The 15,315-nt window shown below is 35.5% G+C and overlaps 2 protein-coding genes across 4 annotated transcripts; both read right to left on the reverse strand.

The window, feature by feature from the left end:
• Positions 1-575: 575 nt before the first annotated feature.
• Positions 576-8,332, reverse strand: LOC25489512 (probable Ufm1-specific protease). 3 transcript variants are annotated; one of them, XM_013605507.3, is made up of 12 exons: positions 7,684-8,332; positions 6,226-6,485; positions 5,870-5,957; positions 5,605-5,780; positions 4,743-4,833; positions 4,438-4,560; positions 4,235-4,282; positions 4,072-4,148; positions 2,297-2,385; positions 1,893-2,004; positions 1,178-1,280; positions 576-1,070 (listed from the first exon to the last, which is right to left on the reverse strand). In XM_013605507.3, the coding sequence occupies exons 1-12, from the start codon at positions 8,225-8,227 to the stop codon at positions 841-843; spliced, it is 1,941 nt and encodes a 646-aa protein (XP_013460961.1). In that variant the 5' UTR covers positions 8,228-8,332; the 3' UTR covers positions 576-840. The 3 variants fall into 3 exon arrangements, with proteins under 3 accessions (XP_013460961.1, XP_039687407.1, XP_039687406.1); XM_039831473.1 differs by having other exon boundaries at positions 4,235-4,276; positions 4,743-4,845; XM_039831472.1 differs by having other exon boundaries at positions 4,743-4,845.
• Positions 8,333-9,614: 1,282 nt separating this feature from the next.
• Positions 9,615-14,643, reverse strand: LOC25489513 (protein STICHEL-like 2). The gene is made up of 6 exons (XM_013605508.3): positions 13,906-14,643; positions 12,004-13,515; positions 11,695-11,914; positions 11,291-11,485; positions 11,009-11,203; positions 9,615-10,744 (listed from the first exon to the last, which is right to left on the reverse strand). Exons 2-6 carry the CDS (start codon positions 13,501-13,503, stop codon positions 10,143-10,145), a joined length of 2,712 nt encoding a protein of 903 aa, XP_013460962.1. The 5' UTR covers positions 13,504-13,515; positions 13,906-14,643; the 3' UTR covers positions 9,615-10,142.
• Between the last annotated feature and the right edge of the window lie 672 nt (positions 14,644-15,315).

The following is a 15,315-nucleotide window of genomic DNA, read 5'->3' on the forward strand; positions in this document are numbered from 1 at the left end:
TAATAAGTAAAGAGTATTTGTCGACTTTTGTATTTTAGAGAAGGCTGTTTCACAAGAAAAAACACATCTAAGATTTTAGTTCATTGTCTAAAAGCAATATTATAATTTTCCTACATTTTATCATTAAAAAAATTATTCGCTATTATGAATATTAAAATTTAAAAGAAATTAAATTTTAAATCATTAAGGAATATTTAGTTGATTAACTACTTAAAATTCACAAACACTTTTAATAAATAATATTCAGTAATTCTAATTTTTTAAAAAGACCAAATATAGTAGTATATGTCAAATTGACACATGTACCATACCCAAAGATTGTTTGAGATTTAGAGAGAAAAAAAAAAATGGAACTACTTCTATTTGTTTACTACTCAAAAAAACCACTTTTGAAAAATAAAATTATTTTGAAGAAAGCTAACTAGTTTATTCGTTACCTCCTTGTTTTGAAAAAAGTTAATCTTAATAACTTTTTGAGTCAAAATTGATATTTTTAAAAATCCGAAACAAACGCTTCAAAACGATTAAAGTGATTTTTTTTTTTTTTTTATAAAACAAAAAATCTTAAACACACCTTGAAAAGTATAAATAATGAAAATGGAGTATATCCCACCTTTCCCATGTTCGAAATGCCCTTTGCCTAGGATTTTGCCCAGGTGCCTCGACACAGGTATGGCCGATAATTTTAGTTAAGAGTCAAAGCAAGTCAATTACAGAACATCACTAACCCAAAAGCAAGGGAGTGAATTAAAAGAACCATTTATTCCCAATCACATGTAACTAACAAAAGTCTTCTATTGCGAGAAATTGGGAGTTAGTTCCACCATTGTATCCCAGTAATCATACCATGTTGGGCCTCTGTGGCAGCAGTAGATTATAAAACTTGTCGTGCAAGAAGAAATTCTTTCCTTTGCTGTCAACGGCTTTTTTCCACCCAACCCAGCCCCCATTGATTATTTTCTTCAAATCATCTGTACCCGTATAGTGTGGATCAAGTATTAAAAATGCACAATCTCCACTGGCATCATTGTAATCCACTCCCAATAGTGTATATGCAAGGACACCACCACCTGCATTTAGAATCCAAAGCATCATCACTATATACCACAGAATTTCAAGTGACCTCATATTGGGAGACGGCAAATAAATGGCAGAAATTAATATAGCATTTACTAACCAATCATAACAGGTGTACTTTGAGTCTCAAAGTGCAATGCTAATTCTCGACATTTTTCCGGAAGCTCAGCTCCGGATCTAACATTGATGACTTTGCAAGTAACCTGTTTTGGAAAGAAAGCAAAATCCCAGTCAAGTCATTAAGAACCCAATTGTGCTCAGAAGCAACATAAATTTCATTTTTCATGCACCCATATTTGAATCAGATCAAGTATCCAGAATATAGCCTCTTTCGGAGTGGGAGGCTCAACGTATCTTGATTCTAGGCTTCTAGCCAGAGAACTACACAAGCACAATATCCAGTTGGCCCAAAAACCCAACTATAATATAAATGTTACTATCTACAAATCTACACTTTAATATCGATATAGTATAGGTTAATGAGATTGTTAAGTAAGCTTTGTAACATTAGCTCAACAGCTCGTATTGTTAAAATAGTTAGCCGTAAGTTATGCCAGCTGTGCCAGTTTGTTGGCAGCAGTGTTAAAATAGTAAGCCGTTAGTTATGCCAGCTGTGCCATTTTGTTAGCAGCAGTTACTAAACTGCCTTAACACCCAGTACAATAAATACTGGTCCCTGCTTCAGAGATTCAGAACGTCAATATTTCACAAACACAAACTTCAGATTCATCACATCCACAGTTTCTCTCTAAATTCTTTCGCTCTTTTACTATCACGAAAACATAAACAAATATTAAAATGAACAGAATACTTACACCCAGAAGTTTGTCCAAAACAAAGCTCAACTCAATTGCACCAATCCAGTCTCGTGACCCAATAAAGGAAGGATCTTTATCTCCAATCTCGACAAGTGCCTGCTGTATTTCTCTGAGAAATTTGTATGTTTGTCAGGCTGAAACTAAATCATATACATGAAAATGACAAGCAAAATTTTGTTTTATAGAAGTAAACATCAGCCAGACTGAATGATTGAATTATTTATTCCATTCAAATAAAAAACAAACAACTATTTAGAAGACCAATTTAATAATCCATTGCACATCGGAAAAATCAAATCACAGCAATATTTTAAAACCTGATGACAACTCAGATATGAATTAAGAAATTATATCTCCTAGTAAAACAGAATCCATCATTAGATGAGGTAAACTATAAATACCTATGAGAAGGAACTTCTATAGACGAGTAGTTTTGGAGTCTGAACCATGAAATGATAGTCTGGAGAGAGCGATAAGCACATCCCCATCCCTAGAAAACAGATATAAATAATTAATTCCTGATACTGCAAGAAAACTGAGCCATTTTGTTTTAAGATATGTGCTTGACACCACAACGGGTAAACCACAAGAACCTAACAGATGAAACGAAAAGAAAATCCAAACAAGAGATGGGATTTGTTAAGCGATAGAACTTAGAAGGTCAAAAAGTTAATATCTAGTAATAGTAAGGATTGAGGACAACGTATAACGAAGCTTCAATTGAAAGCGAATAAAAAGTCTCATTTTTTAATTCGCTTTCAAGACTAACAACTCATCCCAGAAGTAATAGTAAGGAATGAGAACAACATATAAAGAGGCATAAATTGAAAGCGAATAAAAAGCCTAATTTTTTTATATTGGGCCTAACTCATCCTTACAAAACCGACTTGTAAGGTGAGGGTTGTCCAAGCTTTATTAAAACTACACAATCAATATCTCTAAGCAATGTGGGACGAAATTCACCCCTTCAAACCTAACACAATTAAGGTGTTGGAGGCTGCAATGAAGGCAACCCAAATGTCGCAATTAGGCGGCTAGGAGCTGACCGCAATTAAGGCGGAATTTCCAACAAAAAGTAATTAGTCTGAATTTGATGCCCTGAAACCGGTTTTAAGTGCAAAATAAAATCATTGAGGTTTATTTTAAATAATTTATAATGTATTTGCAAATGGTCAAACATCAGCTTGATAAAAGTGGCCTGGAGGAAGCCCTGGAAAAATGCCCACCAAAGTTCCTTTCTAAGGGAGGTTCCATTATATTTCTGGTATTTTAAAGCCGGAATGATAGCCCAATCCTAAAGGGCATTGAAATATTTTATAAAGCAGTGTAAAACAAATTAAAAATTAATCTTATTTAGTGAAGCTCATATGAGCAACAGTAGACGGGATAGAATATTTTTTATTATTAAAATAGCAGAAAGGATTTGGCAACTCAAGGAAAGACAAAAAAGGACATGTTTATGACACGATCTTCGTTCATGCAGTTCAGCCAATGGGGCCTACCTCCGCGACAATAGACAGCTATAGTTACATATATTTCTTTGATGAATTAGGGCTTCAGTGTTACAAGCCTTATATATAGTACTACGATTCAGATTACAACAATACCCCTGAACCATGCCATGGGAGCTATTGCCCCTGCACCCCCAGTTTCCCCCCAACTACAATTGGGCCTAACACGTTTGAGCCAAACGCAAAGGGCAGGGACAGCGGAAGCTTCACAACGCTCCACTAGCTCAGCTCCGTCTCCGCCCCTTGCCCTCTTTTGTGTCTATATATGAGTCATACTCAACAATCATTGTTGTTGTTATACACTAAAACCACACTCTTGATTGACTAGCCTGATTTTATTTTGTATTAAAAATTTTACAGACAAATCAGATGGAATAGTTTAAAAGATTAGATAAAAAGAATAACAATTAGTATTGCAAATTTGCAATTTTAGTCATTTTAACAACTTAAATGACTTTTTCGGTAATCAAACAGTAAACTGCAATCGCTGAAATAAGACCGTGTTCTTGATAATTTAAAACTACTTATCAATAAGACAGTAGCAACTATGGTGTGTTTGTGTTTGAATTTAAAATATCCACCACTAGGACATTTTGATCAAAGCTAAAAAAACATAGTTTCAAGAACATGTAACAACTGTTACGAAGCAGAAGAATTGCAATTACCGAATCGTTGAAACCATCCTGAAGGTAATGATGGTATTCATAGGAACCTTGAACAAGGGAAACAGCTCCCCCAATAACTGCATAAACCATGACACCTTAAATGTGGCGATGAGACAAAGAAGAATTACATCAAGAACAAGCAAAGGCCATAACGGTAACTAACCCCCACTGCTTGGAATCCCAGTGTGTACATCTCTTAGCAAAGCTGAACCTAACATTGCCACCAAGTATTAAAAAGTTTGTACATAGGATATACAAACTTTGAAGGGCATGGTATTGGAAAATACAAATACAAAATGGAAAGAGGCAAATGCAATTGTGATTTTTAGCCCTTATATGAACTTCCAATCGAGATGTGCGTACTACCTTTCTGATGAGAGACAGTACCGCTGTTTTTCAATTTTGAAAAATCCAAGGCATTAGCAATTCTTAGAAGGGGGCGATCATAAGGTAGCCCCAACCTTGAGTGCAAGGATCTCCTAAATTCAACTACAGAAAGAATGAAGAATTTATAAATTACGACATATGCTGAGATCATAAATGATACAGAAGAGTGGAAAGCCCTACAGATTCAATACATATGTTCCCGTCTGAAATTTAGCAACGGTGAATAGTATACAAGGTAAAAGAAGAATCTTATCCATGACCTATGCAAAAGTTCAACAGCATACCTTGCTTCATTTCTGTCTCCCCAAAACTCAGCTCATAGAAAACAGTTATTGGATGCAGAACCCCAGGAGGACTAAAGTGGTAAGGTTTTAGCTGACAATTGTACTAATTGTTAGTCAATCAAAAGAACAATAAGCATTGAATACATGTGTCAGTATAAATCTTCACTTTGAAACTTTATACATTAATGAAACATAAATGATTAAAAAAACAAATAAAACAGAAAGTATTGTATACTGTTCACACAAATAAAAGCATTTTAAATAATTTCACCTAGTCGATTACAAATAATAATCATCAGGGTGATTTGTAAAATAAAGGATAATTATTTCCCCCACATCTTAATTTTATTACGAGATAATGAGTAGAAAAGTAGGTTCAGATAAAATTTGGAGCATTAGCATCTCACAACATGCATATATCTTTGTAATCGCACATTCATAAGGCCTGATTCATATTACCCATCAAAGAAGGCAGAAACAGGTCTAATTCTTTAAATCAATTAAGCTTGAATTGAACTATTCTACAAGTATAAGACAGATCTCCAAATGGAAAGTGCCACTTCATCTGTGAACTATTAGTCATCATGGTGCATGTATTACAGCTCGCATCAAATGGACAGTGTCGCTTTATCTGTGAACTATTTTACATGCTTGAGAAATAATATATAGATATGGAATTCTGTATTTGCAAGACAAATACCAAAAATCCAACTGAAATTGTGCAATGATTGGATAAAAGAATGCCAAAAAATAACAAAACATCCATTAACTAGAGGAAAATGATACTGTGACTTGGAATCATGGTGGAACATTAGAACCATGGAAAACTTATGTAAGTAGAAAGATTAACTCATTGGCTCACCTGAGGATGTTTTGCCAAAAGGCTAGGCAACATAAATTTCTGCAGGATATTTAACTGGTCAATTAAGCCAGGGATGATTAAACATGAAACAGCATGTCTCAGTGGAAGATCCCTGGAAGCATAGCAGAGTACATCTAGCTTAATATCCTTAACAATGAGTCTGGCTTCTTCCATGACTGCAATCAATAAATCAATCTCAATTAAGAATACTATAAACGCAAAAATTAAAGTAATTCAACACCGAGTATGACCCTCAAATCCTGACCTGGAAAATATTCTGCAGTAGGCGCAGCAGATGCTGATGATGGCCCTAAGCTATTAAATAGAACACTCACTTGGATAGTATCTGCATTCTAAGCAAAGTAAATTTTCACAAAATGGACGATAAGTCGATAATCGTCATTTGACTATTCACAAAGGATCAAGAAAGAAAAAAAAGACCGAGATATAAACGAAATCAAAATAATATAAGATAATATAGCAAAAATTTGATCCATGTAGCCGACCCCATTTAGTGGGACAGGGCTTGGTTGTTGCTGTAATATAGCAAAAACTAAACAGTTAAAAAGAAAACAGGGGGAAGATAAAAATTAAAAAGAATACCATAATGTTTTATGTTACCTCTATGGAAAAAGCGGTTTTACTGTAGATGGAAAAGTATGAACAAGATAGTGAGCTTGCATCATAGCCCGCATCACCCTCAACCAAATGCTTGGTTTTGGAGAAGTCTGTGTGAAAGTCTAATTGTACACCTCGAACTATGGAAGGTGGAGGTTGATCCGAAGAGGTTTTGCTCAATGTTTCTAACATGTACACAGCCTGAGGGTCTTTTAACTTGGCAATAACAGCTTCAGTTGCCTGCTTATATGCTTTCTCAACATCTGTGGAACAAAATTTGTCCAGAGTTTACTGCATTTAGAACATAGTGAAACATGCATCTTAGATGATTCACTGACATCCAGATATTATCCTGTGCAGCTAAACACTAAGATGTACCCAGCTTATTTAACATTGAAATCAAATACATGAATTTCATCTAATTGACTGCAAAAAATACATGTCAAGTTCAAAATTTGTTCCCCTCAAAAAAAATAAAGTTCTAAATTTGTATGCAGTGCACTCAGATTCCATGCACTTACAAAAGCACGCATTCACTGCAGCCAACACGTCGGAACCATCGGAAGAAGATACGGCGACTTCTCAAATTAGATTCAAAACAATAACTCAAAATGTCAACTGCTTGATCTTCATCTCACAGTTTCGACAAATGACGGTGTGTTTTTGTGACTGCATGGAATTAATTTCCCTTAGTATACAGGCAACTATCCTTCATGACCCAATTTTTTTTTGTCTACCTCATATGTAGTATTTATATATCATCTTGAACTGAAATTAAAGTTCTCTCAGCGAGAGCTTTCAGTGCAACTCACTGCTACTTGAGGTTTGTGGTCAACAACTACTATTAACCAAGGTACTATTCAGTCAATATAAGAGATACTAGAGGGAACTTGAACTTAGACTCTGTTTGGAATGACTTATTTGAGCTCACTACTACTGCCATAAGCATTTCCAAAACTGTTTGGAAAAGCTTATGAAAACAGTTTATGACATATCCATAAGCTACTTTCAGCTTATTTACATAAGTTCTCCAGAATAGCTTATGAAAATAGTTTATAGCTAATATAAAAAACAGTTTGACTTTATTTTATCATTTGCTACAGAAATAGCTTATACTATATATATCAGCACTTATATGATAAGCGCTTATGCACTCAATTAAGTTGTTTATCCAAACGGTCAATACAATAAATATTATAACTAGAATGGAACTTGACCTAGTATCCTTCCCAATCACTACTTCAACACTTCAACGTATCACAAATCCTAATCTCTATTTTTTTTGAACTATAGAACAGTCATAAAATGAATGTAAACATTAACTTAACTTAATTGCAATGTGTGTAAACCTACATACCCAATTCTAATTAACATTTGGAGATTACAAAAAAAAAAAAAACGAAAATCAAACAAAAACATTGCCACATTGCATCATTGATTACGTTTCAAGAAAACACTTACCAGTTGGATTTTTGAGAGGATAATAGATTGGCAACTTTATCGGAAGCTCACAACGAAGCAAGCAACCATTCTCCCACACAAACTTCTCTGGATTCTCTTCCTGTATAACCGAAGAAACACGTTCAATTCCGCTGCTCACATTTCCAGTCTCACACACAAAAAACCGAACCTCACCAGAATCCAAACTTTCAACACCTCCAATCAACAGTTGATCTTCCCCCATTCCTTCACCATACATAAGCTTCCTCAATTCACGAGTAGCATCAATTGCGGCACGAGCACTGGTATCGTCGCCGGAAGCAAGGGCTCCGATTAGCTCAAAGCCTTTGGGAATTAAAGTTTTAAGATCGTTTGATTCTTTGTGGAGATCGGGAGAAGAGGAGGAGGGGGTGGTGTTGATGCATCGGAGGATGGAGACGATGGTGAGTGGTGGTAAGAATGGGGATCCGATTAGCCAGCAATGAATTCCCGGGTCGGATCCTTTGTGGAGATGGCTTGGGCGGCAGAGTAGTCGAACGATGCGGTTGCTATCGTCGTCCGCCATTGGAATTCTGTGATTGATTACACCTTTGCTCTTTCAGTTCAATTCAACAGGTAACGATGGACTCACACTGAAACAGTTTCTTTTTTACCATTCAGACCTTTTTACGTCATTTTTTCAATAACATTTTTATCCTGCCATTTATAATTACATCTTTATACTCTCTCGTCTTACAATATTAATCGTTTAAACACACAAATTAAGAAATGCAATAAAATATTAATTTTACTAAACTAACCTCACTATCTTTTTTTATTAAAGTCACATTTACAAGTAAGTTTCTTGAAAAGATTAAAAGTCACATTAGTTGCCAACTTTTCATGCTTACCTGCGCCAATTATTTCATCTGCCAATACTTGAAAGACTCACTTGGTGCTTAGCGTTAATTGTAATTTCACACATGGCTCAAGACGGCTTTTTTCAAAAATAAGCATGTGCAGTTACACAGGGGCAAAACTGGAAAAACTTGCTTAATTCCACATTGAAATTACAAAGCGCCAATAATTCTGCTAGTTATTTTTTTTTAAACGTCAATTTTTAAGAGACGGAGGGAGTATCAAATGACTTAAGTATATAAATGTATTAACCACTAAAATTACATCGTTATATCAAACATACATTTAGTTGTAACAAAAAAAAAACATACATTTAGTTAATCACTAGAGATAAGTCATTAAGAATTAGGATTCTCTCCATTTAATCATTTAACTAAAAAAAAATTTCTTTGATAAATTAAAAACACAATGATATTAAAGAGAATAGAAGGTGTCCCAACTAGACTCTAATCATCAAATAAATGACTTGAGCGGTGATTGGTGGTTGTCGCGGTGATGGTCGGAGTAGTGGTTATAGTGTTGTTTCATGGTGGTCAAAGATGGTTAGAGTGGTGTTCCACGATAATTGAGTTGTGCTTAGAGTGGTTATGGGTGGTGATGGCCAACCAAAATTGGAGTGGCGGTCGACAATAGTTAGAGTAACAGTCGACGAACAAGTAACCGCATTAGAGTGGTGGTCAACAAACAACCGGACACAACAGCCAATGATGGGTCAAAGTGTTGGTGTCCCACAATGGTCGAAATAGTAACTAATGGGGGTCGGAATAGTGACTAATAGTGTTCAAAATGGTGGTTGATGGTGGTCAATTACAATTGATAGTAGTCTACTAAAATTGACATTAGGAGAATGAAACTGAAATATTAAAATGAACACACTTCAAGATCTCAAGGCAACACCATTAGAGTAGGTTAAAAGGAAGTAATTGTTGAAGTAGAGAGCAAGGCTTAAAGTTAGGATCCAACCTCTCAAGATATTGAAGGAAGACTTCAATTTACGATAGTTACATAAATTCAAGTCAGAAAATGAGTATAACCAATACAACCACCACAACTTATGCAAGGTCACTATCCTCCCTAGTAGGGGACAAGACAAATTATCTTTTTAATAATACAAGTTTTGTACCAAAAAAGAAAAACAATTATTCTTGCTCCAAGTCAGGCAGGAAGCACGTTCATCCGTATACACCAACCAGACAGGCAGTTACAATGTTGTTCATGAAATGTACTCCAAAAAAAAAAATTGTCCATGAAATAAGTGCTATTGACCTGTGGTCCAATAATGCTTGACCTTGCAAGTAGATTAACACACTAAGATGAATCCTAGTTGCTTAATAAATTTTCAAAATTTGATATCAATCTCCATGTTTTTGTATCAAACACTTGAATGCAAAGTGAATTGATTCTATCCTATTATAATAGGTTGTCACTAAATAATAACTGAAGCATCATCAATAATTTTAATAATGCAAACAGTAGCAGTAAGGTGCACAAAAAATCAACAACATATTCTCAATTAGCACAGGTATATGTGTGTCTCAGAACATGCACAACTCCAGTAGAAAGAAAAAATAATCTTTCTATGGTTAGATGCCCTGAAAAGACAAGTTGGAGGAATATGAAGAACGGAACTTCTTTTGAAACCAGAGAGATTGAGGAAAACAGTTAGACCGATTATCTGAATTGGGGAGTGATGGAACTAAATGTACACCATTGTGTCCCTCTTCCTTGGAAGAATCAACTCCAGAACAAGATGCTCCCATAATCTCATGCATAGACGTGTTCAAAAATATTTCTCGTGAGCTGAGCAAGTTCCCTTCACAACTCCTCAGACTCGATACAGGATCCGTTTCGTTATAAGAATTTTGTGGCGGAATCTGAGATCCACAGTAGGAGGAAGAACAAGATAGTGTTTTATTCTTCATAATGGGATTTTCAGAGGTGTAATCAGCATAGTCTATTTCACTTTCTTGTTCATTGGATGTCTGTTGTATTCTGCGCGAACAGCTAAAGATGTTGAAAGATGACCTCTTTGGTGAATTAGAAGTACTGAGAGGAACATCAATGATCCTCAACTCAATGTTGCAACCCAACAAGCACTGCAAGGAACTTGCTATCAATTTCCATGATTTCTCAGCCTTGGATACATGGTGGCGACGACCGAACTCCAACTCCACAATAGCAAGAGCTGAAAAGTATAGCATTAGTACCAACAATTCAAACTACAGAATAGATACTTCATGTTGCTAGAAAAGAAATCGGTTTAGACAATAACAAGCAAAGTGATTTTTTATTAAAAATATTAAACAATCCGGTCCAATATAACAGCAAAAAGTGATTATACAATATGATGCAATAACTTTAAATTAAAAAATATGATGCAATAACTGTAAATTAAAATTAATGGAAAATGAGTAGCAGGACAAAAATAACATAAAGAGGAAGAAATTACAAGATGTAGATTGATCAACAAGAAGTGAAGACAACTTTCCCTTCCTCCTGAGAAAAGTTTTGAGTTTACTAGATTGACATATCCCGGTAGCTTTATACCATATGGCATCCAGTGTTCCTTCGTGATCCTCCTGCGCCACTAGTCTAAATGATTTGTTTTCACAACTACCTGCATCAAAATGTTCCATGTTCTTCCCTGTATGTGATGCATTCAAGAAATCACCGTCCACGTCCATTTAAGGAATAAGGGGAAAAAAGTAATAATTTAAGGAAAAATAATAACCAAGCTCATCTCCATTGCATGCACCTCCCAGAGACAACTTGTTACCATCTGCATCTGTGGAAGGATAATCAGCAGAGCTTAACTGTAGTAGAGCTACAGTGAACCATGTTGATTGATTTTTCGAAATTCTTAACTGTTTCTCGGCTTCAGTAAATATTCTCAATGCATGGCTTAGTTTCCGAAGGTCTGCTTTCGCTATGGTAGAGAAAATAACCGGTCAGAAACAGACGTAAGATAGAAACTAAATAGAGTATAGACAGCGAAACAACACTCATGGACTGCAGAAATATTAAACAGACTGTTTATTCAGTTAAAGCTAAACAGAATATGCTAAATTATCATTTAAGCACTTACAAGTATATCTAGCTAAACAGAATATGCTAAATTATCATTTAAGCACTTACAAGTATATCTACTAGAATATTTACTTCTGACTTCATCACCACCATTTTCATGATTCCCAGCAAGGATGTCCATTATGAGATTCACCAACTGTGACACAAGTTGCAAAGGATCGATCCTTGATCTCATCAGCTCGCGAGCTCTTATAACAGTATTTGATGTGTCAGGTGACAAAGCCAGATCAAGCAAATCAAGCAATTCATCGTCTGAAACAATCCCAGTCTGCATAACAACAAAGGACAAGGTTGATCACTAGGAAAAAATTAAAAAAGTTTTGAGGAACAAGTATGGAACTAAAGCACTATACTTACAAGCTCATAAACTAAGGAAATTTTGATCTTTTTACCAAGCAAACTGAGTTGATCAAGCATAATTTCTGCATCCCTGACAGAACCACAGGATCTTGCAGCAATAAGGTCTAAAGCAGCCTGTTCAAAATCAAGACCTTCTTCTGTACAAATTTTTTCTAATTTGCAAGCAATGTTAGCATCTTGAACCTTCGGAAAGTAATACTTCTGAGCCCGGGAAACTGCACTTTGTGGAAGCTTATCCAAATCTGTAGTTATCATCACAAAAACTGCATGTTGAGAAATGTTATCTTGGTTATTTGAAAGGCACGCCCATGTCTCGGGGTTCAATAACTGGCACTCGTCAATAATGAAAACCTTAAAACGAGAGGAAACAGGAGGTGTACACGCATTCTTAACAAGGGATTTAACCTGGTCTGTGTGATTGATTCTCACAGAATCCACTTCCTTAACATCTTTACTTCTTCCAGAAAAGAATAAAACACATTCTCTACACAGGCCACATGGTCTTTGCTTCTTATTAGAGATGCAATTCAGTGCACAAGCAAATATCTTTGAGGCAGAGGTCTTGCCGGTACCACGTGGACCATGGAAGAGATAAAATGATGTTATCCTTCTACTAGAGAGTGCAGCCAAAAGAGACCTAACTACCATATCTTGTCCCACCAAATCATCAAATGATAGAGGTCTGAATTTCATAGATAACATTCTAGGAGTTTCCAAATTTGGACTACTTTCGCCGCCATTGTCTCTCACATTTCTATGTCCATGAAGATCCGTGTCATCAACGCAGTTCAATATCAAGGAACGGTCTTCTTTCTCAAAACAAAGATTTGATTCTCTAAACCTAGGAGAATTTGACAGGCAACAGTTTTTTCCACATCCATTTTCCCTATTATCTAGAACACCAAAATCTTTATTTACAAGTGCCAACGAACCTTGGGGTGATAAAGCATTGCGAACACAAGGGCACGGAGTGCTCAAATTGCTAGCAATATCTCCCACCACATCAGATGGTTTAACTTGATTCTTGCGTAGAAGTTTTCTAGCTGGCTTAGCGTGATCCATTCTCCCTAATTTAGACGATCTTCCAATTTCTCGATAGTACAGCCCCCCATCCTTGAAATCATTAATATCCAATCCTTTACCACCATGGTTGCTACCACAGCTTTCACTAGGTGATTTATTTCCATAAACACTTCGTCGATTCGGTCTTGAATTCAACAGTCCATGACTCAATTCCAAACTGGTAGCATCCAGCTCTCTTCCCCCTTTAAATCCTAAATGCCTTGAACTAGCAAGGTTATCATCAGAATCAAAAGCATCTGGAAACATCAAAGAACCATTGCCAGTACTGTTTTCCCAATGTAAGTTGTCAATCAAAGGAGAATGATTGGTCACAGAATTAGTTGATGGATCCTTCAATGACCTGACTCTCCTCAATGCTACAAGAGCCTTAGAAATCGGTAAATCGACAGAATGCCGCCGTCCATCCATCATCATTATATTACACTCCTATAATCAGACTCCACTGAAAACAGTTAAAACCTCAACCTAGAAGAGAAGTATAACATGAACACAACATAATGGGAAAACCAAAACACACAAAGAGCCAAACAGTGTTTAAACTTGCACTTCAAAACAAAAATGGTTGGAGGCATAAAACAAAACAACAAAGCATCAAAATCACATTCATTTAAACCTATAATACACATTATTCCAAAAAAAAGCATACAAATGCAATGCAACATGGTCAATTTCAAACCAAATGCTAAAAAAAAAAATGTGTACGTGATACTTAAAGTTTCTAGTGATATGGAAATAAAATTACATGAATGATTTGATAGCTATATAAGTTAGAAATGTAACTTGATTCTTACTGAACAAGAGTAGAAAATGAAGTACCTTAGGTCCCTAACAAGAGTGAAGAACAGAGAGAGCAATCCAATGAGTGAGTAATCCAACTGAAGCAACAAGTTTTCTTCTCTCCTATATAGAGCAAAGCAAACCATGTGGTAGCTATTCTGTTTCCATTGACATTTGATTTAACATTATTATAAAAAAAATATTAACTTAAGGATTAAAATAAACAAAATGAATAAAAATAGTATAGTAAGAGAGATTCCGGAGAATAAAATATTGTTTGACAAAGTTTGAAAAAAAGGGAAAAAGACACGGAAAGGTGGTAATAGAAAAGAGCAAAATCTGTTGGGAAAATGAGAAGAAATATATAAAACAGGTTAGCGTAGAAAGCGGGTGTTGAAATGAATGAACAAGCGTGTGAAACTAGCAAGGAACTAACGGGTAAGAACTGAAGAGGAGTGTTATTGTTTAAGTGGCAAAATAGTAAATGTAACAATAAATGCAATGGGGTGTTAGACACGCCATGGCTTGTGAATGGAGCCAAAATGAGTTAAGGGAACATAACATAATTACATAACTTTGAGTTTGATTTGATGATTAGTGTTGTGGCGTGAGGAAGAGTCTCTATGTGACAGGTTTGGTTTGGTTGGTGGGGGTGAGTGAGGGAGAAGCGTTTGTCTTGTCTTGGCTGGTCTCTATGTGTAATATGAGATTCAGTTGAATGGTAAATAAAGTTTATTTACTCGAAATTAAGCTCAGGGTTTTTTTTAAATGATTTGTCTTTACGAAACTCATTAACCATTTGAATTCAGATGAATCTTTTATAACAAATGAGGGGTTTTCTGTCATTTTGGCTGGGAGATGTGACGGTTAATTTAGTTGATGGGGGGGGGGGGAAGAAAAGTTGTGACTATGACTGCGGTCGGGTTCTGCAGTGTGTGGGCAAATTGTCCACTTTCCAGTACTAGCAGTACTGTTACTGTTAGCTCTCCATGTTCCACTTTCCAATGCTACTTTATGTTCTTTATCAAGACAAGATACTAACTTCATCTAACCTACACTGAACATGCACTTCTTTTTAAACCAAAAAAAGTATGGTAGTAGCTCTGCAGCAAGTAATTGAGGGGCACATCCACGGATAAAGAGAAATATCTTATCGGACAACAAAAAAATGCACAGAGAATAGTTGGTGTTGACATTAAACCCAATAAGATGGTAAAAATATTTCTCCATTGTCCATTGTAAGCAAATTTTAACTTTTTAAGTTTATTTAATTAACGATACATGTGATCTGTATTATACATCAGATACATTATTAATTGAATGAATTTAAAAAATTATAAATTGTTTATAATTGATAACGAATGGAGTACAATGTAAGTATAGAAGAAAAAGAATTGTTTATAAAGTTTTTTGTTGGAAGAGTTGTTTAGAAAGTTGTTATCAAATATT

This window comes from Medicago truncatula, chromosome 3 (genome assembly GCF_003473485.1).
Source record: "Medicago truncatula cultivar Jemalong A17 chromosome 3, MtrunA17r5.0-ANR, whole genome shotgun sequence".
Taxonomy (NCBI): Eukaryota; Viridiplantae; Streptophyta; class Magnoliopsida; order Fabales; family Fabaceae; genus Medicago; species Medicago truncatula.